The sequence below is a fragment of the Prionailurus viverrinus genome, chromosome E3 (assembly GCF_022837055.1).
Source record: "Prionailurus viverrinus isolate Anna chromosome E3, UM_Priviv_1.0, whole genome shotgun sequence".
Lineage (NCBI taxonomy): Eukaryota > Metazoa > Chordata > Mammalia > Carnivora > Felidae > Prionailurus > Prionailurus viverrinus.
Window position 1 is genome coordinate 40,125,640 of NC_062576.1, and position 22,414 is coordinate 40,148,053.

Sequence of the window (22,414 nt, forward strand, 5' to 3'; positions counted from 1 at the left end):
GGAATGCAAATGTTTAACTGGATGTTTTGTAGTTTTATTTGCTAGAAATGGCAATCCTAGTCTGGGCTCTTTCAGTCCTCTTCAGCCCTGGCCTGACCCTCTTGTCTGCCCCCTCTGCCCAATGACCCCTCCAAAACTGGGGTCCCTCATGCTTCCTGTTCTATTTAGCACGCCCACACTCCATGCACTGTGGCCTCATCCTCTTAAATGGAAAAACAAAAATCCCACGGTTTCTTCCCACCACACTTAAAAACACAGCAACACACCTCCCTTCCTTCCTCTGGCTCCACATCCCCCCACCATGCCGCTGGGCCCTGGGTCCCAGGAACCTTCCCTCCAGTACCTTCCCCACCTTCCTCCTTCCCCTGGGCTTGCTTTCTCCCTCTGTCCGCTCCAGATGCCACGTGCTCCATCCTGCCAGGGTGGACAACAGCAGAAGAACTTGACATCGTTCCGAGGGAGAGAGAGAGAATCCCAAGCAGGCTCTGCACCATCAGCACAGTGCCTGACACAGGGCTCGATCCCACGAACCAGACCGTGAGATCACGACCTGAGCCAAAATCAAGAGTCAGCGCTTAACCCACTGAGCCACCCGGCTGCCCCGGGCGTGTTTTTGTTTTAATTGTTTTCACACACTATGAAATTAACCTTTTTTTTTTTAAGTTTTATTTATTGGGGAGACTGGGTGGCTCAGTGGGTTAAGCGTCCAACTCTTGATTTTGGCTGAGGTTATGATTTCACAGTTTGTGAATTCAAGCCCAAATCAGGTTCTGTGCTGACAGTGCAGAGCCTGCTTGGGATTCTTTTTACCACCCCCCCCCCCTCTCTGTTCCTACCCTGCTCGAGCGCACGCTCTCTCTCTCTCTCTCAAAATAAATACATAAACTCAAAAACATTTTTTTAAGTTTTGTTTATTTTTTAGCGATCTCTACACCCAACATGGAGCTTGAACTCACAAACCCTGAGATCAAGAGTCACATTCTCTTCCCACTGAACCAGCCAGGTGCTCCTGAAACTGACCATTTTTAGAGGGAACAATTTAATGGCTCTTAATACATTTACAGTGCTGTGCAATCACTACCTCTGTTTAGTTCCAGAACATTTTCATCACCCCAGAGGAAAACCCTGTACCTCCGTGCCCTCTCTCCCCCTTACCCCTCCCCACTCAACCCCCAGCCCCTGGCAACCGCCAGCCTACTTTCTGTCTCTATGGATTCGCCTGTTCTGGAAATTGCATATAAATGGAATCCTACGATATATGGCTTCTTTCACTGAACATGATGATTCAAAGTTCATCCAGGTGGTGGGGGCGCATGTAGCACTTCACTCCTCTTTATGGCCCAATAATATTCCATTGTGTGGCTGGACTGCGTTGATTTACCCACTGGTCTGCTGGGGGACACTTGAGTTGTTTACACTTTTTGGCTATTACGAATTATACTGCTGTGAATGTGCCGGTACAAATATCTTTTTGAGTATGTGTTTCCATTTCCCTGTATACTAGGAGTGGAATTGGTGGGTCACATGGTAACTCTATGTTTAACTTTTTGAGAAACCGCCAGAAGGTATCTGGTCTTCACAATGGCTGTGCCAAGGAGAAACCACGCTGGTTTTGGAGATGGGGAAACAGAGGTTCAGAGAGGTAGAGTCATACGTCTAAGGGCACACAGCTGGAACATGATAAAACCCATCCTGCTGGGCTCAGCTCTCCCATGACCTTGCCCCTTCTCGGCAGCCCGACACCTTGCGTGTCCCCTCCATCCTCCTCTGTAAGTACAGGAGCTCCGCCCAGGCAGCTCTGGGAGCGGCAGATGAATACGTAGGGTCAGAAGGCTGGCAGGGGAGCTCTGTGAGCCCCAACACCTGAAAGACATCCGGAACAGTCTGAACCCACGAAGGAGCCTGAGAGAAGGAGGCAGGAGGGAGGGCTGGAGCTGAGGGAAGGCTGGAAGATTCCACCAGGTATCTCTGGGGTCCCACCTGTGGCCCAGGGGCCAGGCCCTGAACTGTTTGTCCTTTCTGTGGGGACTCTGGGTACAGCCTGGGGACTGCACATGTCCCACACCTAGGGGTAACTGCTGGGCCGGGCAGGGCTCCCCACCCAGCCCGAGCAGCTCCAGCATCTCTGCTGGGCGGAAAGAAGGGACAGGAGGCATGGCTGTTGACCCTGTCTTATGTAGCAAGCACCAGCCGAGCACGTTACAGAGGTGGCGTCTACGAGAATGAGAGGAACGATGGCAGCTGACATATGCTGTGTGCTCCCAGCAGCCCGCGGGGACGGTCCCCTTGCCATCCCCACTTTATACATAAGGGACCAGGCAGCAGGGCTCTGGGGGGCTGGGAGGGGCACCTCCAGCTGGTGGGCAGGAGCAGGGCTTGCGCAGGCCCCAGTGGAGACTGCCATGCAGCTGGGAAGGGGGCCAGCCCGGGCTGCAGTGAGGCGGCCTCCAGCTCGACTCCAGGCTGAGCTTCAGCAGTTCTGCTGGCTCAGCAGCCCCTCCTCCCGGGATCCTCGGAGGCCTGACTTCCTGGAGGGCTGCCCAAGTCCCGCCTCTGCATCCTCGTACCCCCCAGTCGGGAGCGGCCGGCCTGCCTGCGACCCCCTCCTCAGGCTTGGGGGGACCCCAGGCAGACGCACGTCCCTGTTTTCACGTGGACCTTCCCCTCAGCCCTGGGCTGCAGGCAGCAGCGCCGCTGGCCCATTTTACGGATGTGGCGGCTGAGTGTCAGGGCTCCTCCTCCAAGGTTGCTGGGCTGGTCAGTGGTGCATCTAGGACTTCTTGACCCCTCCCAGGCCATTAGCCTCACATAGCAGAGCGAACTGAGCAGAATCTGTAACAGCTCTCGTCTTCAGTTCGTGAAAGTGGACCACACAGCAAGGTACCCGCTTACAGGTCTGGGGAGTGACTACGGGGTGCCTGTTTGTGGGTTACAGATACAGCTGGGGGGGGGGGGGTGGGGCGGGGCGGGCAGCTGCAGGCGGGACCAGTTCATTGCTCAGAGGAATTAGAGAGTTCTAATTTGGAACTTGGCCTTTTGGGCCATGATGAAAGCGTATTTGTCAAGGTAGGAGGACAGAACCTATTTTATTTAATGAGTTATTAGCCTGGCTTATAACAGTTAAATATTTGGACATTTGGTGTGTGGGCCTCTGTTTGTACCCTTGCCCCAGGCCCTGCAAACGTCAGGCTCGGGCCAGAGTGGTTTACCGTGGTCAGCCGAAACACAGAAATAATGGTGAGGAGGACAGCTATCTTCTTTGTATTTTTTGTAACGCTTCCCGTGTGCTAGGCACCCTGCTGGGGTCTGCAGATACCGAGATGAGTAAAGTATACTTGCTACCCAGAGAGCCCAGGCAGAGAGAGCCAAGAATATCACAATATCCACAGAAGCCATTTACTGAGCACTTACTAACTTCTACTGCAAAGTGCTTTATGGAGAGCATCACGATTAATCCTCAAAACACTTAAGGAAAGCTATCATCATTCTTAACCCGGTTTTACAAAGGGGAAACCACGACTCAGAAAGACAAAGACCGGGAAGACAAATGCAGTGAGAGGCAGACCTAGGGCACATGCAGAGACCAGTGTGGGTTCAAAGCTCAGACACATGACCTTCAGATTCTAGGACCTTAGGCGGGTCACTTGGCTTCTCTTGAGGCTCAGTTTCTTCACCTGTAAAACGCACACAGTAAATCTGAAGTGACCAGCCAGCATGGTGCCTGAGCTAGCAGAGGCCCAGGAATTGGTTACTATAAAGGGTGAGGGGGGGCGCCTGGGTGGCCCAGTCGGTTAAGCGGCCAACTTCGGCTCAGGTCATGATCTCACGGTCCGTGAGTTCGAGCCCCGCGTCGGGCTCTGTGCTGACAGCTCAGAGCCTGGAGCCTGTTTCAGATTCTGTGTCTCCCTCTCTCTCTGCCCCTCCCCTGTTCAAGCTCTGTCTCTCTCTGTCTCAAAAATAAATGTTAAAAAAAAATTAAAAATAAATAAAGGGTGGGGGGAGGGTCTTTGTGTTTAGGGACACCCCCCACCCCCCACCCCTACCCCAGGAGGCATATGCTGAGAGACTTAGGGCTCACTCCCTAAAGTCCAAGGAAGACCCCATGGTGGGGAGGGATCAGCTGCCTGGATCGGGGGATCCTACTGCCAGCTGCTTCCCCGCCCCCAACCCAGCCACCCTCCACCTGGACCTGCTTGATGGTCTAGCTGTAAGAAGTGGGGTATCTGGTCATCGTATGCGCAGGCCCCTCCAAAAGCTCCTGACAGCCTTGCCCTGCAGGGGTGGGGGGTGGTGATCTGCCCCTCTCTGCAAATGAGAGCAGTGAGCCTGGGCCGGGACTCCCGACCCTAGCCCACCTGTCTGTGACAAGGTGAGCGCTGGAGGCCCAGGAGGTCAGAAGGGTGAGACCTCGGTGTGTGAGCACTGGCTGGGGAGCACGAGGCCGTGGGGAGTGGCCAGTGTCTGTTAAGCAAGACCGTCCAGCCCGGGTGTTGCCACAGTCTGTGGCCCGAGGCTGGAGAGTAAACACACTTGGTGGGGGATCAGATTGGTGCTGGGCAAGACTGTGACCCCATCGGTGCTGGGGATGGGGGTTGAGCCCCCATTGGTGGCAGGTGTGGGAGGCTGCACCGCACTTGGTGCTGGAGGGCTGCCCTGGGGTTGGGGTTCAGACTGAGGCTGGGGGGCAGGGAGCTGTTGCCCTGCATTGTTTGTGGAAAGAGCAGGAGGCTGCAGGGGAAGAAACGGCAGTTGGGGGTGGGGGTGCGGGTTCCCTGACACCGAATTCATTATTGGGAGATTCCTCTTCACAATCCCTCGACACCTCCCACGGGAACCACGGGCCAGAAATGTCTGACAGCCTCTGGCAGGCCGGCTCCCGTGCCGCCCGTGCCGCCCGTGCCCGGGTCTCTCGGCGCCCGGGTCCCCGCCCGCCCACTGCCTCCGAGTCCCTCCCCCCGCCCCGTGGGTCCCGCAGCCTCTGGAAACCTCTCTCGGGCTCAGCCTCGCGCCGCCGCCGTGTCGGGGCTCAGTGTCCAGCACCGCCCCCCCACCCCCGGCGGCTGCCGTCCCCAGCCCCTGGCGGTCGCCTGGGGCCGCGGGCTGTCCGTAGAGGCCGGCGCGGCCGGCGCGGCCCGCACGTGGGGAGGGGGCGTCTCGGGAGCACGGGGCCCGATGTAGGGGCGGAGCCAAGGAGCCGGGCGCGCGGCCGGCGCGGGCGGACGGAGGTCAGCGGCCGCAGGAGGGGGACCCAGGCGTCCGGGAGGCGGCGCCAGGTGCCGCGCCCCCGCCCTGGGCCGCCCCCCGCCCGTGACGCGCTCCCCGCCCCTCGGCGCCGGGAGCCCGAGCCCGAGCCCGAGCCCGAGCCCGAGCCCGAGCCCGAGCCCGAGCCCGAGGACCGCGCCGGGCGCGGGCGGCGGAGGAGGCGGCGGGGGAGGCAGGAGGATGCGGCCGGGGCCGCGGGGCCGCCGCCGCCGCCTCTGAGCCGCGCCGAGCGCACGGAGCGCAGCCGCGTCGCTGCGGCCCGGCCGCGCCATGGGGAAGGAGCAAGAGCTGGTGCAGGCGGTGAAGGCGGAGGACGTGGGGACCGCGCAGAGGCTGCTGCAGAGGCCGCGGCCCGGGAAGGCCAGTGAGTGCGGGGGGCGCGGGCGGGCGGGGGCCACCTCGGGCGCCGGCCTCCCACCCCTCGCGGCGCGGGGGATGCTGTCGGGTCCCCGGGGGCGGGGCGGGGCCAGCGGCGCCCAGACCCTCGGTCCGCACCCCCGCCTCCGGCCCGTCCCCCAGCCCCCCCCCCCCCAACCAGCCGGCACCTGGCCGCAGGCGTCCCCTCCCTTCCCGGGCTACGGGCTGACAGCTGGAGGGTTTTGCTGGGCCGTCAAAGGGCGAGGCAGATGCCACCCCCCCCCCCCCCCGCCCCGCTTCCCCACCGTGGAGGGAGGGAGGGGGCCCTGGCGGTGAGGGGCCACCACAGGACTGACAGTCCCTGTCAGACCCCCTCCCCGCCCCATGTTTAATAACACGCTTTGCAGGGAATGGGGGGCAGGACCATGTTGGGGGTGTGGCTGCCCAGGCATGGCCGGCTGGGGGCCATTTACTCATGCGGGAGCAGAGGCCCAAGGTCGCCCAGCCCAGGGCAAGCCTGTGCTCCAGGCAGGTGCAGACCCTGCCGCAGACCCTGGTCCTCTCTGGCTTCCCTGCTGGGAAAGGGGCTGGGCAGTGGGGGGAGGGGGCTCCCAGTGGCCATCCTGAGCTTGCGCTGTGAGGGCCCCTGGGAAAGGTTGGGAGCTTGGAGTCCTGATCCCAGCACTCATCCCAGCTCAGCCCAGAGCCTCCCCGGGGGCCACCGGAGATGGATGGATGGGTGTGTGGACCAGCTGGGTGTGCGGCTGCGCACGTATGGCCATGTCAGTGTGTCAGGGCACCTGTGCGGGCGCGGGCAGGACTCTGCAGGGTGGCACGTGCGGTCTGGGTGCCTCACTCTCCCCCCGCCCGCCCCCCCCCCCCAAGGGACTGTAGGTAACCCAGGGCACATATATACAGACTGGCTCTGTCTTGTGCTCTCCAGGCCCAGGGATGGTCTGCTAGTTGGGGTCAGCTTCACGGCCTCAGGGCTCAGAAGGGGTGGGCTTCTAGGCCGAGGCAGCCTTAGCAGAGCCTTGAAAGCAGGTGGAGGGATTGAAAGGAGGGATTGAAAGGGAGGGAAGGCAAGGTAAAGGTTTCCACCTAGTGGTCACGCGACCTTGGGAACCGAGGACTCCGGCTCTCCAGTCCTCAGTCTCCTCATCTGTAGGATGGGGCGGTTTTGGTCCCTGCCTCACAGAAGAGCACGCACGAAGACCAGGTACTTCATACGTGCTCGGGAAGTGCTGTGACTGTCTCCTTAGGCAGCCCCAGACGGGCTTCAGGGGAAGCGGGGGCATCAGATTGGGCCGTCCAGGGAAGGTGCGGGGACTTGTACCTGGATCTTCGCATTTGTCCCTGCATGGTCTGCTTTCTGGGAGAGACACCTGCCCTGGGCCCCGTATCTGGGCTCTCTGACTCACAGGGGCGGGCGTAATAAATCAGACAGAGAAATCCCTCCATGAATTAGCTCGGTTGTCATGGCAACGCTGGCCTGCTTTGGAGTAAGATGTATTTTGATTCAGCAAAGTACAGGCTGGAGTTTGGGCCATGGGGTGGGGGGCATCCAGCGGTGCTCTCTCGGACCCCCGGACTCCAGAGGTCTTCCCTGGATAGTTGTTTTTGTGACCTCCACCCACTTCTGGTAACTTCCCTCCACCCCAAGCCCTGAGTGTTGCCCCAGGGTCTGCCTCCAAGCAAGCCTTCTCTCACACGCTCAGGCACCCGGGACCCTCAGCGGCTGTCCTTGAGGGGAAGGAGACGGTGCTCTGGAGGGAGAATGCCAGGGTGGGGCTGGCCTTGTGCCCTTTCTTCTGGCCCCACCTCCCCTTCCCCGAATTCACTGCGCGCTACAGACCAACATGCCTGTTTCGTCTCACCTTGGCCCACTAATACTTTCCTTGCGGTATCCGGCCAGAGCTCCCTGCCTGGGGTGGGGGCAGGGGGGAGACCACCTGGTCCTGCCTGACCTAGGGAGGTGAGAGAGCGCCTTGCCCTGTGCTGGCGTCAGAGGCCAGGACTGCGTCCCTAGAGGGGACAGATGTGGCTCTGTGGGGCTGGCAGACAAGTGGCTTCTGTGGTTGGAGGAGCATCCGGGCAGGGGTGGAGGGAGGCCACAAGGGCAGCGTGCGAGAGGGGCTGAGACCCCACCCCCACCCCCTGCCTGGGCCTCTGCAGTTTGGAGTCTGGGGCCCACCTCAAGGGCAGGGACGGTCCCAGGAAAGTGGTGAGAGGACTGGGTGACCAGAGCTGGGAGAGCCCAAGACATGAGGCAGGTGGGGGGGCGCAGTTTATGTACATCGGCCACGTGGAGGCTGCAGGACTTGGGCCCTTGCGGACCAGAGAAGGGGGACCTCTGTGTCCCCACCTGCCCCCTTCTCCCCTGCCTCTCAGGCCCCTCCAGCCGTGCCTGCTCCAGCGTCCCACAGAGCGCCTGTCTCTGTGAACTGCGCCTCCCCAACCCCAGGCAGGCTTCGGTTGTGTGACTTCCCTGTGAGCCCGGGGCCCACCACAGGAATCGGGGGTGCTCCAAGATCTCGGGCTCCCCTCCACCAATTCCAGCTACTTTCCCCTCTGAGGAGACCTGCAGCGAGGAGGGGGTGACGGGACCTCAGCGGGATTCCCCCCTCGTGTAAGGAGTGGTCTTCCTGATGGGGACTGCCCTTCCCCACTGGTGTCTATGCCACTTCTGGGGCCTTGACCTCCAGCCCCTCTAAAATTTCAATGCCTGCAGGTGTGGCCAGGTGAGAGGGGTGGGGAGACCTGGCTACCTTGGAATTAACGAGAAGGGGGAGCAAACATCAGAGCTGGGCAGAGTGTTCTAGAAGAGAACATCCTGAGCATGGCCCCCAGGGGGCAGGTGCTACGGGACAGCAATGTTGGGGATCCAGGGTATCTGTTCCGGCACCAATTTACCTAGCATCTCATATGGGCCCCGCACTGTTTCTGCCACCAAGGATATGGCATTGAGCACAATAGATAAAAACCCCATCCTTCTGGATCGTGTTGTTTAGTGATGGAGACAGACAACAATCATTAGGCGGTATTGATAGGGGCCAGAGAGAGAAACACAACAGATAGGGACAGGAAGGGGGTTGCCATTCTAGATGGGGAGCCCGGTGGGGCTTCTCCAAGCAGGTGACATTTGGATAAAGTCCTGAATGACATAAGGGAGAGAGTCATGGGGATAAATGGGGGAAAAGCAGCCCCCCTCCACCATATACACAGTGTGTGCAAAGGCCCTGTGGCAGGGGCCGCCAGTGTGCTGTAGCACCATCACTGAGGCTTGTGTGGCTGGAAGAGGGCTGATGAGAAAGTCAAAGCGAAGCAGGAGGGCCGTGTCCTGTGAGCCATTGGCCAGCATTGGTCTTCGCCCCCAGGGACACAGGAGCTGTTGGAGGGTTTCAGGAGAGGAGCGATGGGATGTGACATGTTCTAACAGGGTCCCCCTGACCTCAGTGGTACAGAGGACAGACTGAGGGGCAGGGTACAAGTGGGGATGCCAGTGCAGAGGTGATGGCAGCGATCCTTTGAGAGATGCTGGCCTGGTCAGGGTGGTGACAGTGACCGTGGGGAGAATAATAGGACCCCGAGTGTATTCGGAGGTCATCTTGAAGGTGGAGCCAAACAGGACTTGCTGATGGAGACACTATTGGGCGCTCAGGGCTGACTCCAAGGTTTTGGCCTGGACCACTGAGGGGAGGGTGGCTTTGCTGCCACCTTAGATGGACATCAGTGCTCCAAAGTGTGTGAGCAGGGCGGGAGTGGGGCAGCGGAGACGCCTCTTTCCCAGGAGCCTCTGCTCTGCTCTACTCTGTGCAGGAGAAACCCCTCGCTGGAGAGGTTGGGGGTGGGATTCCCACAGAGCTAAAACTAGTAATTGCCACTTATGGAGGCGACTCTCTGCCAGACCCTTCATGCTTTAAGGGTGGACGCACACTTAAGCCTATGAGGCTGGCCCCATTAGCCCCCTTTGAGCTCAAGGCCAGGGCTATAGGGCTAGTAAGGGCCCGGTGAGACTCTGAATTTGAGCCCTACTGACTTCGTAGGCTCTGTGGGCCCTCGAGGCCTCACACCATGCATCCCGCGGCTGAGAGCCAAGGCTGGGGCAGTGGGGGCTGCTGTGGGTCACCAAGCAGCTCCTGGAGCAGCCCCTCTGTGACTCGACTCCCTTGGGTTCCTGCTCTTGGGGGCCCCTGCCTCCATCCCTGTCCTGGGCCTGGACAAAGGGGCTTCTGTCCTGCCAGCCCCTCCCTCACAGAGCGACTGACCCACAAATGGGTTATGTAACCATGGCCCAGACAGGCAGGGGCTTGGCCTGAGTCCGGCTGGAACCGAGCCCACAGGGAGGGTTTCGGTGGGCTCCCCTCCTCTGACAGTCAGCTGGTGGAGGCCAGGACCTGGCGGGGGGGGGGGGCGGTTCGGGAGGAGACTAGGGACCCAAAGGGAGGGCTTGGGCCCCTCGGGCTTCAGGCAGACTGATCCCAGTGCCCAAGTGGGCCCTTGTAGATGTGGTGGCCATGCTTGTGTCGTCACTCAGGGGCACCAGGCCACCAGCCTGCCTCCCCTTCCTGCCTTGCCAGGTGGGACTCAACCACACGGGCAGGCCCAGGGCTGGGAATGGGGGGAGGCTGCACCCTGAAAATGCAGATCTTCCCCCAGAGATACCCCCATTTCCGGGTGTTCCAGCCTTCCCAGGCCACCCCCGGCCCCATCTGGGTCCTTTGGAGAAACAGATTGTGCCGGCTCTCTCCCTCCCGCCATCGGCAGGTGCTTAGCCAGCGTCCCAAGGGAGGGGGTACATGTGCACATGTGTGTGCCTGTGTGGGTGCACAGCTCTGGCTTCCTTCCCCCGGTGGGGACAGGCTTGGAGCCTTTGGCTCTGTGAACTTACCAACACCTTAGTTCAGTCCAAAAGCTGGTACCTGGAGCTGAGTGCAGGGGACAGAGATGAAATGTTTTCTGGCTAAAGACTAAAGATAGCTTTGGCTCTGAGCCTGCCAGAGAGCTAGCCAGCACCCTCTGCCTGCTCTTAGGCTCCCTGGAGGGGCTGGGCAGAGTCCCCCTCACTGTCACTTTCCCATTCCTAGAGCTCCTGGGCTCCACCAAGAAGATCAATGTCAACTTCCAGGACCCAGATGGGTGAGTTCTCAGCCAGGGAGATGCCCGGCTGGCAAGGGGTTCCAGGGGGGCTCCTGCGGAAGGCCGGGGTGCCCGGGTCCTTGCCTTTTCATGCCTGTCGCCCGCTGCAGCTTCTCCGCCCTGCACCACGCGGCCCTGAACGGCAACACAGAATTGATCACCCTGCTGCTGGAGGCCCAGGCTGCTGTGGACATCAAGGACAACAAAGGCAAGGCCTGATAGGGACCTCGGAGCCAGATCAGGGGGTCAAGGTCAGGGGTGGTGTCTCTAGAGACCTGAATGGTCCCATGATTGAGGTGTCAGTCCGGAGTCTCCATCTGGGTGGAAGCGGGATTCCATGGGATCAGTATCCTGCGGGCCTGGGTTGGGTCCAGGGTCAAGGGCTAGCTCCCAACGGGTCCCCTGCCCACTCCTAGGCATGCGGCCGCTGCACTATGCGGCCTGGCAGGGCCGGAAGGAGCCCATGAAGCTGGTGCTGAAGGCGGGCTCGGCGGTGAACATCCCATCTGACGAGGGCCACATCCCTCTGCACCTGGCAGCCCAGCACGGTCACTATGATGTGGTAAGGGACGCCTCAGGGTGGGGGTGGGGAGGGCCCTGGCACGGGCGGTGCCAGCCCAGCCGTCGCCCTCGAGTCTGACTGCGCCCTGCGGCCCCACAGTCCGAAATGCTGCTACAGCACCAGTCCAATCCATGCATGGTGGACAACTCGGGGAAGACGCCCCTGGACCTGGCTTGTGAGTTTGGCCGCGTCGGGGTAAGTGTCCCCAGAGAGCCGGGTGGGACTCCATCTGCTCTGTCTTCCCTCCTGGGGTGGGGGAGGGGAGACACGCCTGCAGCCTCCCGCCCCATGTGCGGGCCCCCCTTCTCTGACCCCTCCTCAAGGTGGTCCAGCTGCTTCTAAATAGCAACATGTGCGCGGCCTTGCTGGAGCCCCGGCCGGGGGATACGACCGACCCCAACGGCACCAGCCCCCTGCATCTGGCAGCCAAGAACGGCCACATTGACATCATCAGGTATGGCCGAGTGCGGCTGGGGGGAAGGAGACCCGGCCGTGGGCTTCCTGCTCCCGGTTTAGTGACAGGAGCAGCCAGGGAGCCGCGGGGATGCAATCAGGCCTCCGCGTGCAAAGGATGCCTCCGGCCGCCCACGTAAAGGATGCACTGGAGGGGTCTGGGGGGTGGCTTCTTCAGCCCCAAGCCCAGGCTGTGGCCCTGACACTTGCTGGGCGACCTCGTGGAGACACTTGCCTTCTCCGAGACCCCGCCGTACGGGTTAGCACGAGGCCAGCACTTGCACCAGTGGTTGGTCACTGTCAGACCCCCTGTTGCCCGGGAGGCAGGGCAGGGCTGGCTCACCCTCAGGGCCTGGGACCTGGGGCCCCGTGGGGGGATGGGACGGAGCTCCTGCCACGAGGCGCTGCCCGCTCCCACCCGCCCACCCTCCTTCTAGACTCCTCCTCCAAGCCGGCATCGACATAAACCGCCAGACCAAGTCTGGCACGGCCCTGCATGAGGCCGCACTCTGCGGGAAGACAGAAGTGGTCCGGCTGCTGCTGGATGTGAGTCAGGGGGCCGGGGGAGCTGGGGCAGGTGGGGGCATGGGGGCTCCTGACGGGCCTCACCCTCTGGCACATACAGAATGGGATTAATGCCCACGTGAGGAACACCTACAGCCAGACGGCCCTGGACATCGTGCACCAGTTCACCACATCCCAAGCCAGCAAGGAGATCAAACAACTGCTTCGAGGTGGGACCAGGGCGGGGTTGGGGGCGGGGGGGAGTTGGGGATAATGGGGAGGGCAGGGCTGGGTCAGGCCAGCTCGAAGGACTGTGGGGGGGGGGGTCTGTCTCCTGTGTCCCCAGAGGCCTCGGCGGCCCTGCAGGTCCGGGCGACCAAGGATTACTGCAACAATTACGACCTGACCAGCCTCAACGTGAAAGCTGGGGACATCATCACAGTAAGGGTGGCCCGGGGCTGCGCGGGCAAGGGTGGGCGGGACCTCAGACGTGACGCCCATAACACCTTGTGCAGCAGTTGGGTGGTCTGGGGGCCACTCGCCCCCTGGGCCTGTGGGGTGTCCCCCTGAGCACGCTCCCCCCCCCCCCTGCCTCTTCTGGCAGGTCCTAGAGCAGCATCCGGATGGCCGGTGGAAGGGCTGTATCCATGACAACCGGACGGGCAACGACCGGGTGGGCTACTTCCCGTCGTCCCTGGGCGAGGCCATCGTGAAGCGAGCAGGCAAGTCCCACCCAGGCCTGGGCTTGGGGGCCCGAAGGAAGCCGGTGCACGTGTGTCGGGTGGCAGGGCCACTCCTAGGTGTGGGATCCAGAGTGGGGTCGTGCCGGCTCTCATCAGCACCCCCACACCTTTTCCTTCATTTATTTAATAGACATTGTGCACCAGCCGCTAGGAATAGATGGTGACCCAGACGTCCAAGAATGATGGACGTCATTCTTGCTCTCGAGGAGCTCACCTCTGGGAAGGGAGGGGAGCAGGGGCCAGTGGCGTAAATACACGAACAGACGTGACGACTAATGCCATAGGGAACGTGGACGGAGACCTGCTTCTTAGGGTGCTCAGAGAAGCCCCTGAGAAATGGGAGGGGCTGGCCCCAGGCACAGCATCCTGACAGCAGGGCTCACATATGCAAAGGCACTGAGGCAGAGGAGAGCATAAGGGTCCCAAAGGAGGCCAGCATAGCATGGCTGGTGCAGAGTGAGTGAGAGGGTTGGGGGGCGAATCCACAGGGCATGGATTGTTTTCAGATGGGGACCACCGAGAGGGTTACTTCCTAGAGAGGATGAGGACACTGACAAGTGGGGTGAGGGTACGGTGTGTGTGTGTGTGGGGGGGGCAGTTAGGAGGCGTAGCCAGCCTGCCCAGTGTCATCTAGGCTTTTGGGGCCCTCTTCCCCCTCCCTGCTCCCCTGGCAGAGAGGAGGTACACCCTCTGCTCTCCCCACCCAGGACCACAGGGCCACTGGCAGGACTGCCTGGCCTGGGCCCTCTTGCCCCGTTCTCCTGCTCTCAAATGTATAGGGTGGGGAGGGGGTCTTCTGAGGTTCTCTCAGCTCCTTGGAGACAGCTAGGGCCAGACAGGCCAGGGACACCCCCCTCTCCATGTCAGGCCCCCGGCCCCAGCTGGTCTGAGATTCCAGGAGGCTGTTCCTGGTCCACAGGTTCTCGGGCAGGTACTGAACCAAGCCCATCCCAGGCAGGCAGCTCACCGGGGCCCTCTGCGCCCCCCGAGGAGATCTGGGTGCTGAGGAAGCCTTTTGCAGGTACGTGGGGGGGGCCCCCCGGTGAGCAGGGCAGCGGAGCTTCCCAGGCAGCAGCCGGGCCGGCACCCACGGAGGGTGCTCCCTCGTGTTGGCAGGTGGGGACCGCAGCGGCAGCCTGGGCAGCGTGGCTGGTGGACGAAGCAGTGGGGGCCACACCCTGCATGCGGGCTCCGAAGGGGTCAAGGTAGGTGGTCTGGGGGCAGGGCCGGGGCTGCCTGGGTGCAGAGCGGCGCTGGCCAGCCATCCCGTCTGGGTTGCAGCTCCTGGCGACGGTCCTGTCGCAGAAGTCGGTCTCTGAGTCCAGCCCTGGGGACGGCCCCGCCAAGCCTCCAGAGGGCTCCACAGGTAAGAGCAAGGACGCGGCACTGCCGGCCTGGCGAGGAGGTGGCCCCCCGGGCGGCCCCGGCCCCACCACGCCCTCTTGTCTCCAGGTGCAGCCCGGTCCCAGCTCCCAGCGGCCCACGCAGGGCAGGTGTATGGGGAGCAGCCACCCAGGAAGCTGGAGCCAGCATCGGAGGGCAAGGTACAGGGCCGGGGCTGGCAGCAGGGAGGGGCTCCCGGGCAGCCTGCGTGGTCTGGCCACGGCGTGGCGGGGGGCCCTTGACAGGCCAGGCCCGTACTTCTGTCCGTCTGTCAGTCTGTGTGTGTAGCTGTCATCTATCGCGTGGGTCATGTGTGTCAGCTAGCGCGTCCTGGCAGTGAGACATGGGTGTGAGGTGAGCAGGGGACGTGCCTGCGTGTGGGTGGCGATGGTGAGCCGGGCACGTGTGCTTGTGTGTGTGCGTGTAAAAGGCTGCGGGTGTGAGGCGAGACCAGGTGTGTGTGTGTGTGTGTGTGTGTGTGTGTGTGTGTGTGTGGCGGGGGGGTGAGCAGGGCCCCGTGTGCTGAGAAGGTGCGAGCGGCTGGCTGTGTCCTCCCCCACGCCCCTGGACGGAGCCCACCCGCCAGGGGGTGTGGGTGCTGTGCTGAGGCGCCCCACCCGAGGCCCCGGTCCCGAGCCCCTTACACGGGGCTGCACCACAGGGTGTCCCTGGTGCAGGAACGGGGGGATGGTCAGGGAAGCCCATGACACGGACAGCAGCTGGACTCTTCTGGTGGAGACCACGGGAGGAGGCCAGGACGCTGACGGAGCTCGCGACGGCGGCGTCGGGGAGCACACAGTGAGGAGCGGCACCGGTGCCAGGCCGCCCCAGGCCCGGCCACAGGGGGACCGGCGGACAGCAGACCGAGCGGCCGAGGCCTTCGGCTGAGCAGAGAAGGAGACAGCGCAGCGGCCGGGGTGCACGCACGCCCGGTGGGCGGGCAGGCGAGCGAGCCTGCAGCGGGTGCCTTGTGTCTTCCAGAGCGCCGAGGCCGTCGGCCAGTGGCTCGCCACGTTCCAGCTGCAACTCTATGCCCCCAATTTCATCAGCGCTGGCTACGACCTGCCCACCATCAGCCGCATGACCCCGGAGGTGGGCTGCCCAAAGGCTGGCCGCCGGTCACGACCGACATGGCCCCCCCTGCCCCCAGCCTGCTGCTAACAGGCCTCTCCTCTACCTAGGACCTCACGGCCATCGGGGTCACCAAGCCAGGCCACCGGAAGAAGATCACCGCAGAGATCAGCGGCTTGAGCATTCCCGACTGGCTGCCTGAGCACAAACCCGTAAGGCTCCCTGCACCCCAGCGGCTGTGCCCAGGATGGTCAGACAGACAGACAGACTGCCTCCCTGGCTACAGCCCTCACCTGCCCTCCGGGGCTCCAGAGAGAGAAAAGAGGATGGTCTCTGTTTATCTGTCACGGGTGCTGGAGCCAGCCTTCTGGGGGCAGGGGTGACAGCCTCTGGGGTTCGTCAGGGCAAGGGGAGCCTGAAGCCGGGAGGGTGCCCCTCTCCAGTACGCGCTCCCGCAAAGATCCCTCCACACCCGGGCAGCCACCCGGGCACCCGCCTGGCGCCCCGCAGCACTGCCCACCGCATACCCACCCAGACGCTAGAGGCCCCCGTGCTGACGGATGCGTGTGCACCCAGACACGTGCGCGGGGAGGGTGTCCGCCTGCTTCGTGTGTACAGACAGCACGCGTGCACCAAATATAGCCAAGGCGCCCGCTGACGACTGCGTGCACACACCCACACATCGCACCGCACGCGCTGGCTGTGTGGATGGCGGACGCCCACACAGACCACGGTTCGTGCCGTGGCTAACCATCAACCCGTGGTGTGACAGGTTCTGGGCCTGCGCAAGGCGGGCCCCAGGCCTGTGGAATCTACGCTGCCTCTCTGAGCCTCGGGCTGGGCTTGAGGAGAGATCCCGTGGCCGCCTGGAGCCCCCAGGGCTGTGGGTCGGCGACGGGCGGGTTCATGCTCAGCGTGCTCCGTCGGCGGCTCGGGGGTGCTCCCAACGAACAGGTCCCCGTCCCGCGGGCCTGCTTTGCTCTGTGCACCCAGGGGTGATCAAGTGTGCCGCGTGTTGGTGGGCGAGTGACATCCAGCTGGGAGTGTGCACAGGTGGACGTGGTTCAGGGAGCCACCACGTGCTTCTGGGTAAAGAGCATCACGGGTAGTTCCACGCGTGCGTGACGTGTGCCCAGTGAGGGTGTGGAAGTGGCGAGAGGACGTGCGCGTGACGTGGAGAGTGTCGGTGCCCGCGTATGGCTGGGATGCACCGTGTGCGTACACGTGTCCGGTCGGTGGTGCCGTGTGTCCGTGTCTGTGACGTGCAAGGCGTGTCCCCCGGGGTGCCGTCCCCACGGCTGCCTTGGCAGGTGAGGAAGCTCGTTCTTGCTCCCCCCCCAAACGGTGTCCCGAGGATAGGGTCACCCCTGTGTGTGTGTGCGTGTGCTCGCACATGCGTGTGTGCTGCTGGCCTTGGGCTCCTACTGAGGTCGCGCTGTCTCTGAAGCTGACACCTCTGGCCTGTCTATCCGTCCTTCTGTCTGTCTGTGCCAGGCTGGCCCGGTGCCCCCACCCCCGAAAGCTCGGAGTAGCGAGCAGGGTGTGGACAGCTAGCTCGGGCTGCCCTCCGTGTCCCCTGCTCCACAGGCGAACCTGGCTGTGTGGCTGTCCATGATCGGCCTGGCCCAGTACTACAAAGTGCTGGTGGACAACGGCTATGAGAACATCGACTTCATTACCGACATCACCTGGGAAGACCTACAAGAGATCGGCATCACCAAGCTGGGTGAGGCCCCCGGCCCCGGGCTCCTCCGCCTTCTGGTCCCTGCCGCCCTCCCCGGCCTGACCTGCCCATGCCCTACCCAGGCCACCAGAAGAAGCTGATGCTGGCAGTGAGGAAACTGGCGGAGCTGCAGAAGGCAGAGTACGCCAAGTTCGAGGGGGGACCCCTGCGCCGGAAGGCCCCGCAGTCGCTCGAGGTGATGGCCATTGAGTCACCTCCCCCGCCCGAGCCTGCCCCGGCTGACTGCCAGTCTCCCAAGATGACCACCTTCCAGGACAGCGAGCTCAGTGGTGAGCTGCAGGCTGCCATGACTGGCCCGGCCGAGGGGGGCGCCGCCGCCGCCGCCGCCACCACCGCCACCACTGCCGAGAAGCCCTCCAACCACCTGCCCCCGACGCCGAGGGCCTCCGTGCGGCAGGAGCCCAGCCTGGGTGGACAGGCGCGGCACATGAGCAGCTCTCAGGAGTTGCTGGGGGACGGGCCCCCTGGGCCCGGCAGCCCCATGTCACGAAGCCAGGAGTACCTGCTGGACGAAGGGCCAGCCCCTGGCACCCCACCCAAGGAGACCCGGCCCAGCCGCCACGGCCACAGCGTCAAGCGGGCCAGCGTGCCTCCAGTGCCTGGCAAGCCGCGGCAGGTCCTTCCGCCAGGTGCCAGCCACTTCACACCTCCCCAAACGCCCACGAAAGCCCAGCCGGGCTCCCCTCAAGCCCTGGGGGGGCCTCATGGTCCAGCCCCAGCCACAGCCAAGGTGAAGCCCACCCCGCAGCTGCTGCCACCAACAGAACGACCCATGTCACCCCGTTCGCTGCCTCAGTCACCCACACACCGCGGCTTTGCCTACGTGCTGCCCCAGCCCGTGGAGAGCGACGCAGGGCTGGCCGGTCCCGGGCCCGGGCCCGTGCCCGCGGCCGCCCCGCCGCCCGTGCCCACACTGTGCCTGCCTCCGGAGGCTGACGCGGAGCCAGGGCGGCCCAAGAAGCGTGCCCACAGCCTGAATCGCTATGCGGCATCCGACAGCGAGCCAGAGCGGGACGAGCTGCTGGTGCCAGCCGCCGCAGGGCCCTACGCCACCGTCCAGCGGCGCGTGGGCCGTAGCCACTCGGTGCGAGCGCCCGCCGGAACCGACAAGAACGTCAACCGCAGCCAGTCCTTCGCGGTGCGGCCCCGAAAGAAGGGGCCGCCCCCGCCCCCGCCCAAGCGCTCCAGCTCAGCCATGGCCAGCGCCAACCTGGCAGATGAGTCGGCGCCAGATGCTGAGACGGAAGGGGCTGGGACCGAGGATGGCCGGCTGGGGGTCCGGGCACAGCGCCGGCGGGCCAGCGACCTGGCTGGCAGCGTGGACACAGGCAGCGCTGGCAGCGTGAAGAGCATCGCAGCCATGCTAGAGCTGTCATCCATTGGGGGTGGGGGCCGAGCAGCCCGCAGGCCCCCCGAGGGCCACCCCACGCCCCGCCCCGCCAGCCCGGAGCCAGGCCGGGTGGCCACGGTGCTGGCCTCGGTGAAGCACAAGGAAGCCATTGGGCCTGACGGCGAGGTGGTGAACAGGCGCCGCACCCTCAGCGGGCCTGTCACGGGACTCCTGGCCACCGCCCGCAGGGCGCCTGGGGAGTCAGGGGGGCCTGCAGACCACGGCCACTTTGTGGAGGATGGGAGCACCCGGCAGCGGTCTCGAGGTCCAGCCAAGGGAGAGGCGAGTGGGGAGGGCCCGCCCCTGGCCAGAGTGGAGGCCAGTGCCACGCTCAAGAGGCGCATCCGAGCCAAGCAGAGCCAGCAGGAGAGCGTCAAGTTCATCCTGACGGAGTCTGACACGGTCAAGCGCCGGCCCAAGGCCAAGGAGCGGGAAGCAGGTCCTGAGCCGCCGCCGCCACTGTCTGTGTACCAGAATGGCACGGGCACTGTGCGCCGCAGGCCGACCTCTGAGCAGACTGGGCCCCCGGAGCTGCCCCCGCCGCCCCCACCTGCAGAACCCCCGCCCTCCGACCTGATGCACCTTCCCCCGCTGCCCCCACCTGACACGGATTCCCGGAAGCCAGCCAAGCCGCCTGTCTCTCCCAAGCCCATGCTGGCTCAGCCTGTTCCCAAGATCCAGGGCTCACCCACACCTGCCTCCAAGAAGGTGCCGCTGCCAGGTCCTGGCAGCCCAGGTAGGTGAAGGGAGCCAGCTGGGGAAGCCCCCCCCCTCCCCACTCCATGGTCTGAGGGGTTTTCCTCTTGAACTTGAGGAAGGCCAGGTGGAATGGGGTGGGAAGCACAAGGTGAAGACCCTTGTGCTCAGACCTCAGACCCTGTCATCCACCCATCCGTTGGACAACATTGCCGACCCCAAATTGGGAGGAGGGTGGATGTTCGTCACCTTGCTCAGTGGATGAGGCACAGAAACCCATGGATAACAGCACCTGTTGGAGGGAAGACAGGTGCACGATGCACGGAGGACTCTGGGAGGCTTGAGAGTGACCAAGCTTGAAAGTCACCCCAGCACTAGAGAGAGGGGGCAGGCTTCCAAGCAGAAGGATCAGACATGCGAAGGCCCCGTGGTATTCAAGCAACCCAAGGGCCAGTGTCTGCAGCAGGCCACACCTGAAGGGGGATGGAGGGGGTAGTGTGCGGACAGAGAAGGGTCTGGAAGCCGGTGACCCGAGCAGATACGCATAGGGAAACGCGCCCCCTGGCGGCTGCAGGGAGCCGGGGCTCCGAGGGGCAGCGGGGTCCGCAGGGCTGTTCTCGAGGGCGAGGCGGAGCGCTGCGGCAGGGCTCTCCCGCCCCCTGTGCGAATCTCCTCCTCCCCGCAGAGGTGAAGCGCGCCCACGGCACGCCGCCGCCCGTGTCTCCCAAGCCGCCGCCGCCGCCCACGGCGCCCAAGCCGGCCAAGGCCGCGGCGGGGCTGCAGTCTGGTAGTGCCAGCCCGTCGCCCGCGCCCTCGCCGGCTCGCCAGCCACCCGCCGCCCTCGCTAAGCCGGCCAGCACGCCGCCCTCGCTGAGCGCCAGCCCCGCCAAGCCCCCGTCCCCCGGCGCGTCCGCGCTGCACGTGCCCGCCAAGCCACCGCGCGCCGCCGCCGCCGCCGCCGCCGCCGCCACCACCGCCACCGCCGGGCCCCCCGCCGCGCCCGACGGCGCCTCGCCGGGAGACAGCGCCCGGCAGAAGCTGGAGGAGACGAGCGCGTGCCTGGCGGCCGCGCTGCAAGCCGTAGAGGAGAAGATCCGGCAGGAGGACGCGCAGGGCGCGCGGTAGGTGCGGGGCGGGGTCCGCGCGCGCTCCGCGCGCGCTCCGCGGCTGCGGCGCTCCAGCTCGAGTCGAGGGATGGGCGGGGCGGGGCGGGGCGGGGCGGGGCGGGGCTGCGGGGCGGGGCCCGGGGCAGCAGGGGCGGGGTCGCGTCGTGTGGGGCCGGGCCCGGGGCGGCGGGGGCGGGGTCGAGTAGGGCTGAGGAGCGGAGGCAGGGGCGGGTCGTGCGGGGCTGCGGAGCCGGGGGTCGAATCTTGCGGCTCGGTGGAGGCGGGGCGGGTCGTGAGGGACAGGGGCGGGGCCCGGGCAGGGTGTCGCGCGCCCGCGCCGCCAGCTCACGCCGCGCCCGCTCCCAGCCCCTCGTCCGCGGAGGAGAAGAGCACCGGCAGCATACTGGACGACATCGGCAGCATGTTCGACGACCTGGCCGACCAGCTGGACGCCATGCTGGAGTGACGCGGCTGCTCACGTCGGGCCCGCCCGCGCCGCCCGGGGCCCCCGGCCCGCACACTGACATTTACCTCAGGGTGGGCACCTCTGGGCGCAGCGCGAGCGGGCAGGGCGGAGGGCCGACGGGGGCCAGGCGGGCAGGGGCGGGCCCGTGCTGCCCATCCCCTGCACAAGCACAACTCCTGCCCCCTGGGCCCAGGCCGGACGGCCGGCCTGGAGGACTGCCTGGCCAGGGGACCCGAGGGCTCTAAGTAAATGCTGCTGCCCGGCGGGTGCCCGTCCCCGTCTGCTGCTCCCTGTGCAATAACTGCTGGGCCACACCCGCCCACCCGCGCCGGGCTCTGCCTGCTGCGGGCGAGGAAGGGCAGCCCCTGGCCCCCTGCCCTGAGGCCAGGCCGGGTCTGCCCTGGGAGGCAGTGGGAGGCGGACGGCCGCTTTGGCCCCCTCCCCGATCTGTGGCAGAGCACAGGCCTATGCCCAGCACAGAACTGCCCATTGGGGACTTCTGCCAGCCGCTCCAGCGCAGCACAAGGGACTGGGGCTGGGATCACGCCCCCTGCCCCACCGTACCCCCCAGAATATAAGCTATCGAGAGTATTAATTTATTGGGAATGAGCTGAGGCAGATTTCCCCAGAGAAACAAAAAGGTATAACTTTAACAAATATATATTTAAAGAAAGAAAAAATATTATTGATTCTATAGAAAACCATTTACCAACTGTAAGGACACTGAAGTCTAGCTCAAGACAAAAGCTGTTAGAGGCCCTGGCTGTCTGTCTGTCCATCCTTCCCTCCCTCCGTCTAGGACACCTGGCCCAGTAGCACAAACGGGAGGCTGGGGTCCGGGAGGGTCCGTGCTCTGCTAGGGCCTCCCCTCGCTCTCCTAACTTCTCTGCGTCTGAAGAACTCGAAGGATGTGCCTTGCTCGCTGCTGGGCTGTGTCCTCCACACCGTGGAGCCGGTGGGGAGGGGCTCCCTGCTCTCCCAGGGTGCCGGTGTGAGGCGCGCCTGGGCTCCGGGGGAGCCGTGCGTGCAGCGTGGGCACGTCAGCTGGGTGACCTCGGTGGGTGCAGGGCGTGCATGCCAGGCTGCGTGTGGCGTGTGTCAGGGTGTGCCTGACCCTCCCTCCTCAGGGCTCCTCGCTGGCCCCGTACAGACAGCCTGCCCTCCCCCATCTGAGTTCCCATGGACGCTTCTGCTCATGGTCCAAGGCTGTGTCGTGTGGTCGTTCTTGCCCTCTCTCTCTTTTCCTCCCTCTCCCCTTTCCAAAAAGTACTGACTGGCCTCCTCTATTGTGTTTGCTGATCCACGTGTGTTGGGCACAACTTTGACGTTTCTTAAAAAAAAAAAAAAAAAAAAAAAAGAATTTAAAAACGCCGAAAACCAGCGGTTGCGAGGCGGGCGGGTGGAAGGGGTCAACCAAGGTGGCATCTGAGCGTGTGGGCCCTTTCCAGCTGTCATGCCCTGATACTTCCCCAGGTGGGTGTGCCTGGCCTCTCTTCAACGGGCAGCCCAGGCTGGGGCTCCAGCAAGTGGGGAGGGGG

At 64.0% G+C, this 22,414-nt stretch overlaps 1 protein-coding gene across 2 annotated transcripts; it reads left to right on the forward strand.

The window, feature by feature from the left end:
- Window positions 1-5,443: 5,443 nt before the first annotated feature.
- On the forward strand, window positions 5,444-22,329 carry CASKIN1 (CASK interacting protein 1). 2 transcript variants are annotated; one of them, XM_047839417.1, is made up of 20 exons: window positions 5,444-5,626; window positions 10,707-10,758; window positions 10,869-10,966; window positions 11,175-11,320; window positions 11,420-11,515; window positions 11,644-11,774; window positions 12,211-12,319; window positions 12,399-12,507; window positions 12,624-12,718; window positions 12,882-12,999; window positions 13,940-14,041; window positions 14,137-14,225; window positions 14,302-14,386; window positions 14,473-14,564; window positions 15,385-15,495; window positions 15,585-15,686; window positions 17,062-17,200; window positions 17,281-19,344; window positions 19,990-20,425; window positions 20,777-22,329. In XM_047839417.1, the coding sequence occupies exons 1-20, from the start codon at window positions 5,533-5,535 to the stop codon at window positions 20,874-20,876; spliced, it is 4,368 nt and encodes a 1,455-aa protein (XP_047695373.1). In that variant the 5' UTR covers window positions 5,444-5,532; the 3' UTR covers window positions 20,877-22,329. The 2 variants fall into 2 exon arrangements, with proteins under 2 accessions (XP_047695373.1, XP_047695372.1); XM_047839416.1 differs by lacking the exons at window positions 5,444-5,626; window positions 10,707-10,758; window positions 10,869-10,966; window positions 15,385-15,495; window positions 15,585-15,686 and having other exon boundaries at window positions 11,157-11,320.
- Window positions 22,330-22,414: the final 85 nt, after the last annotated feature.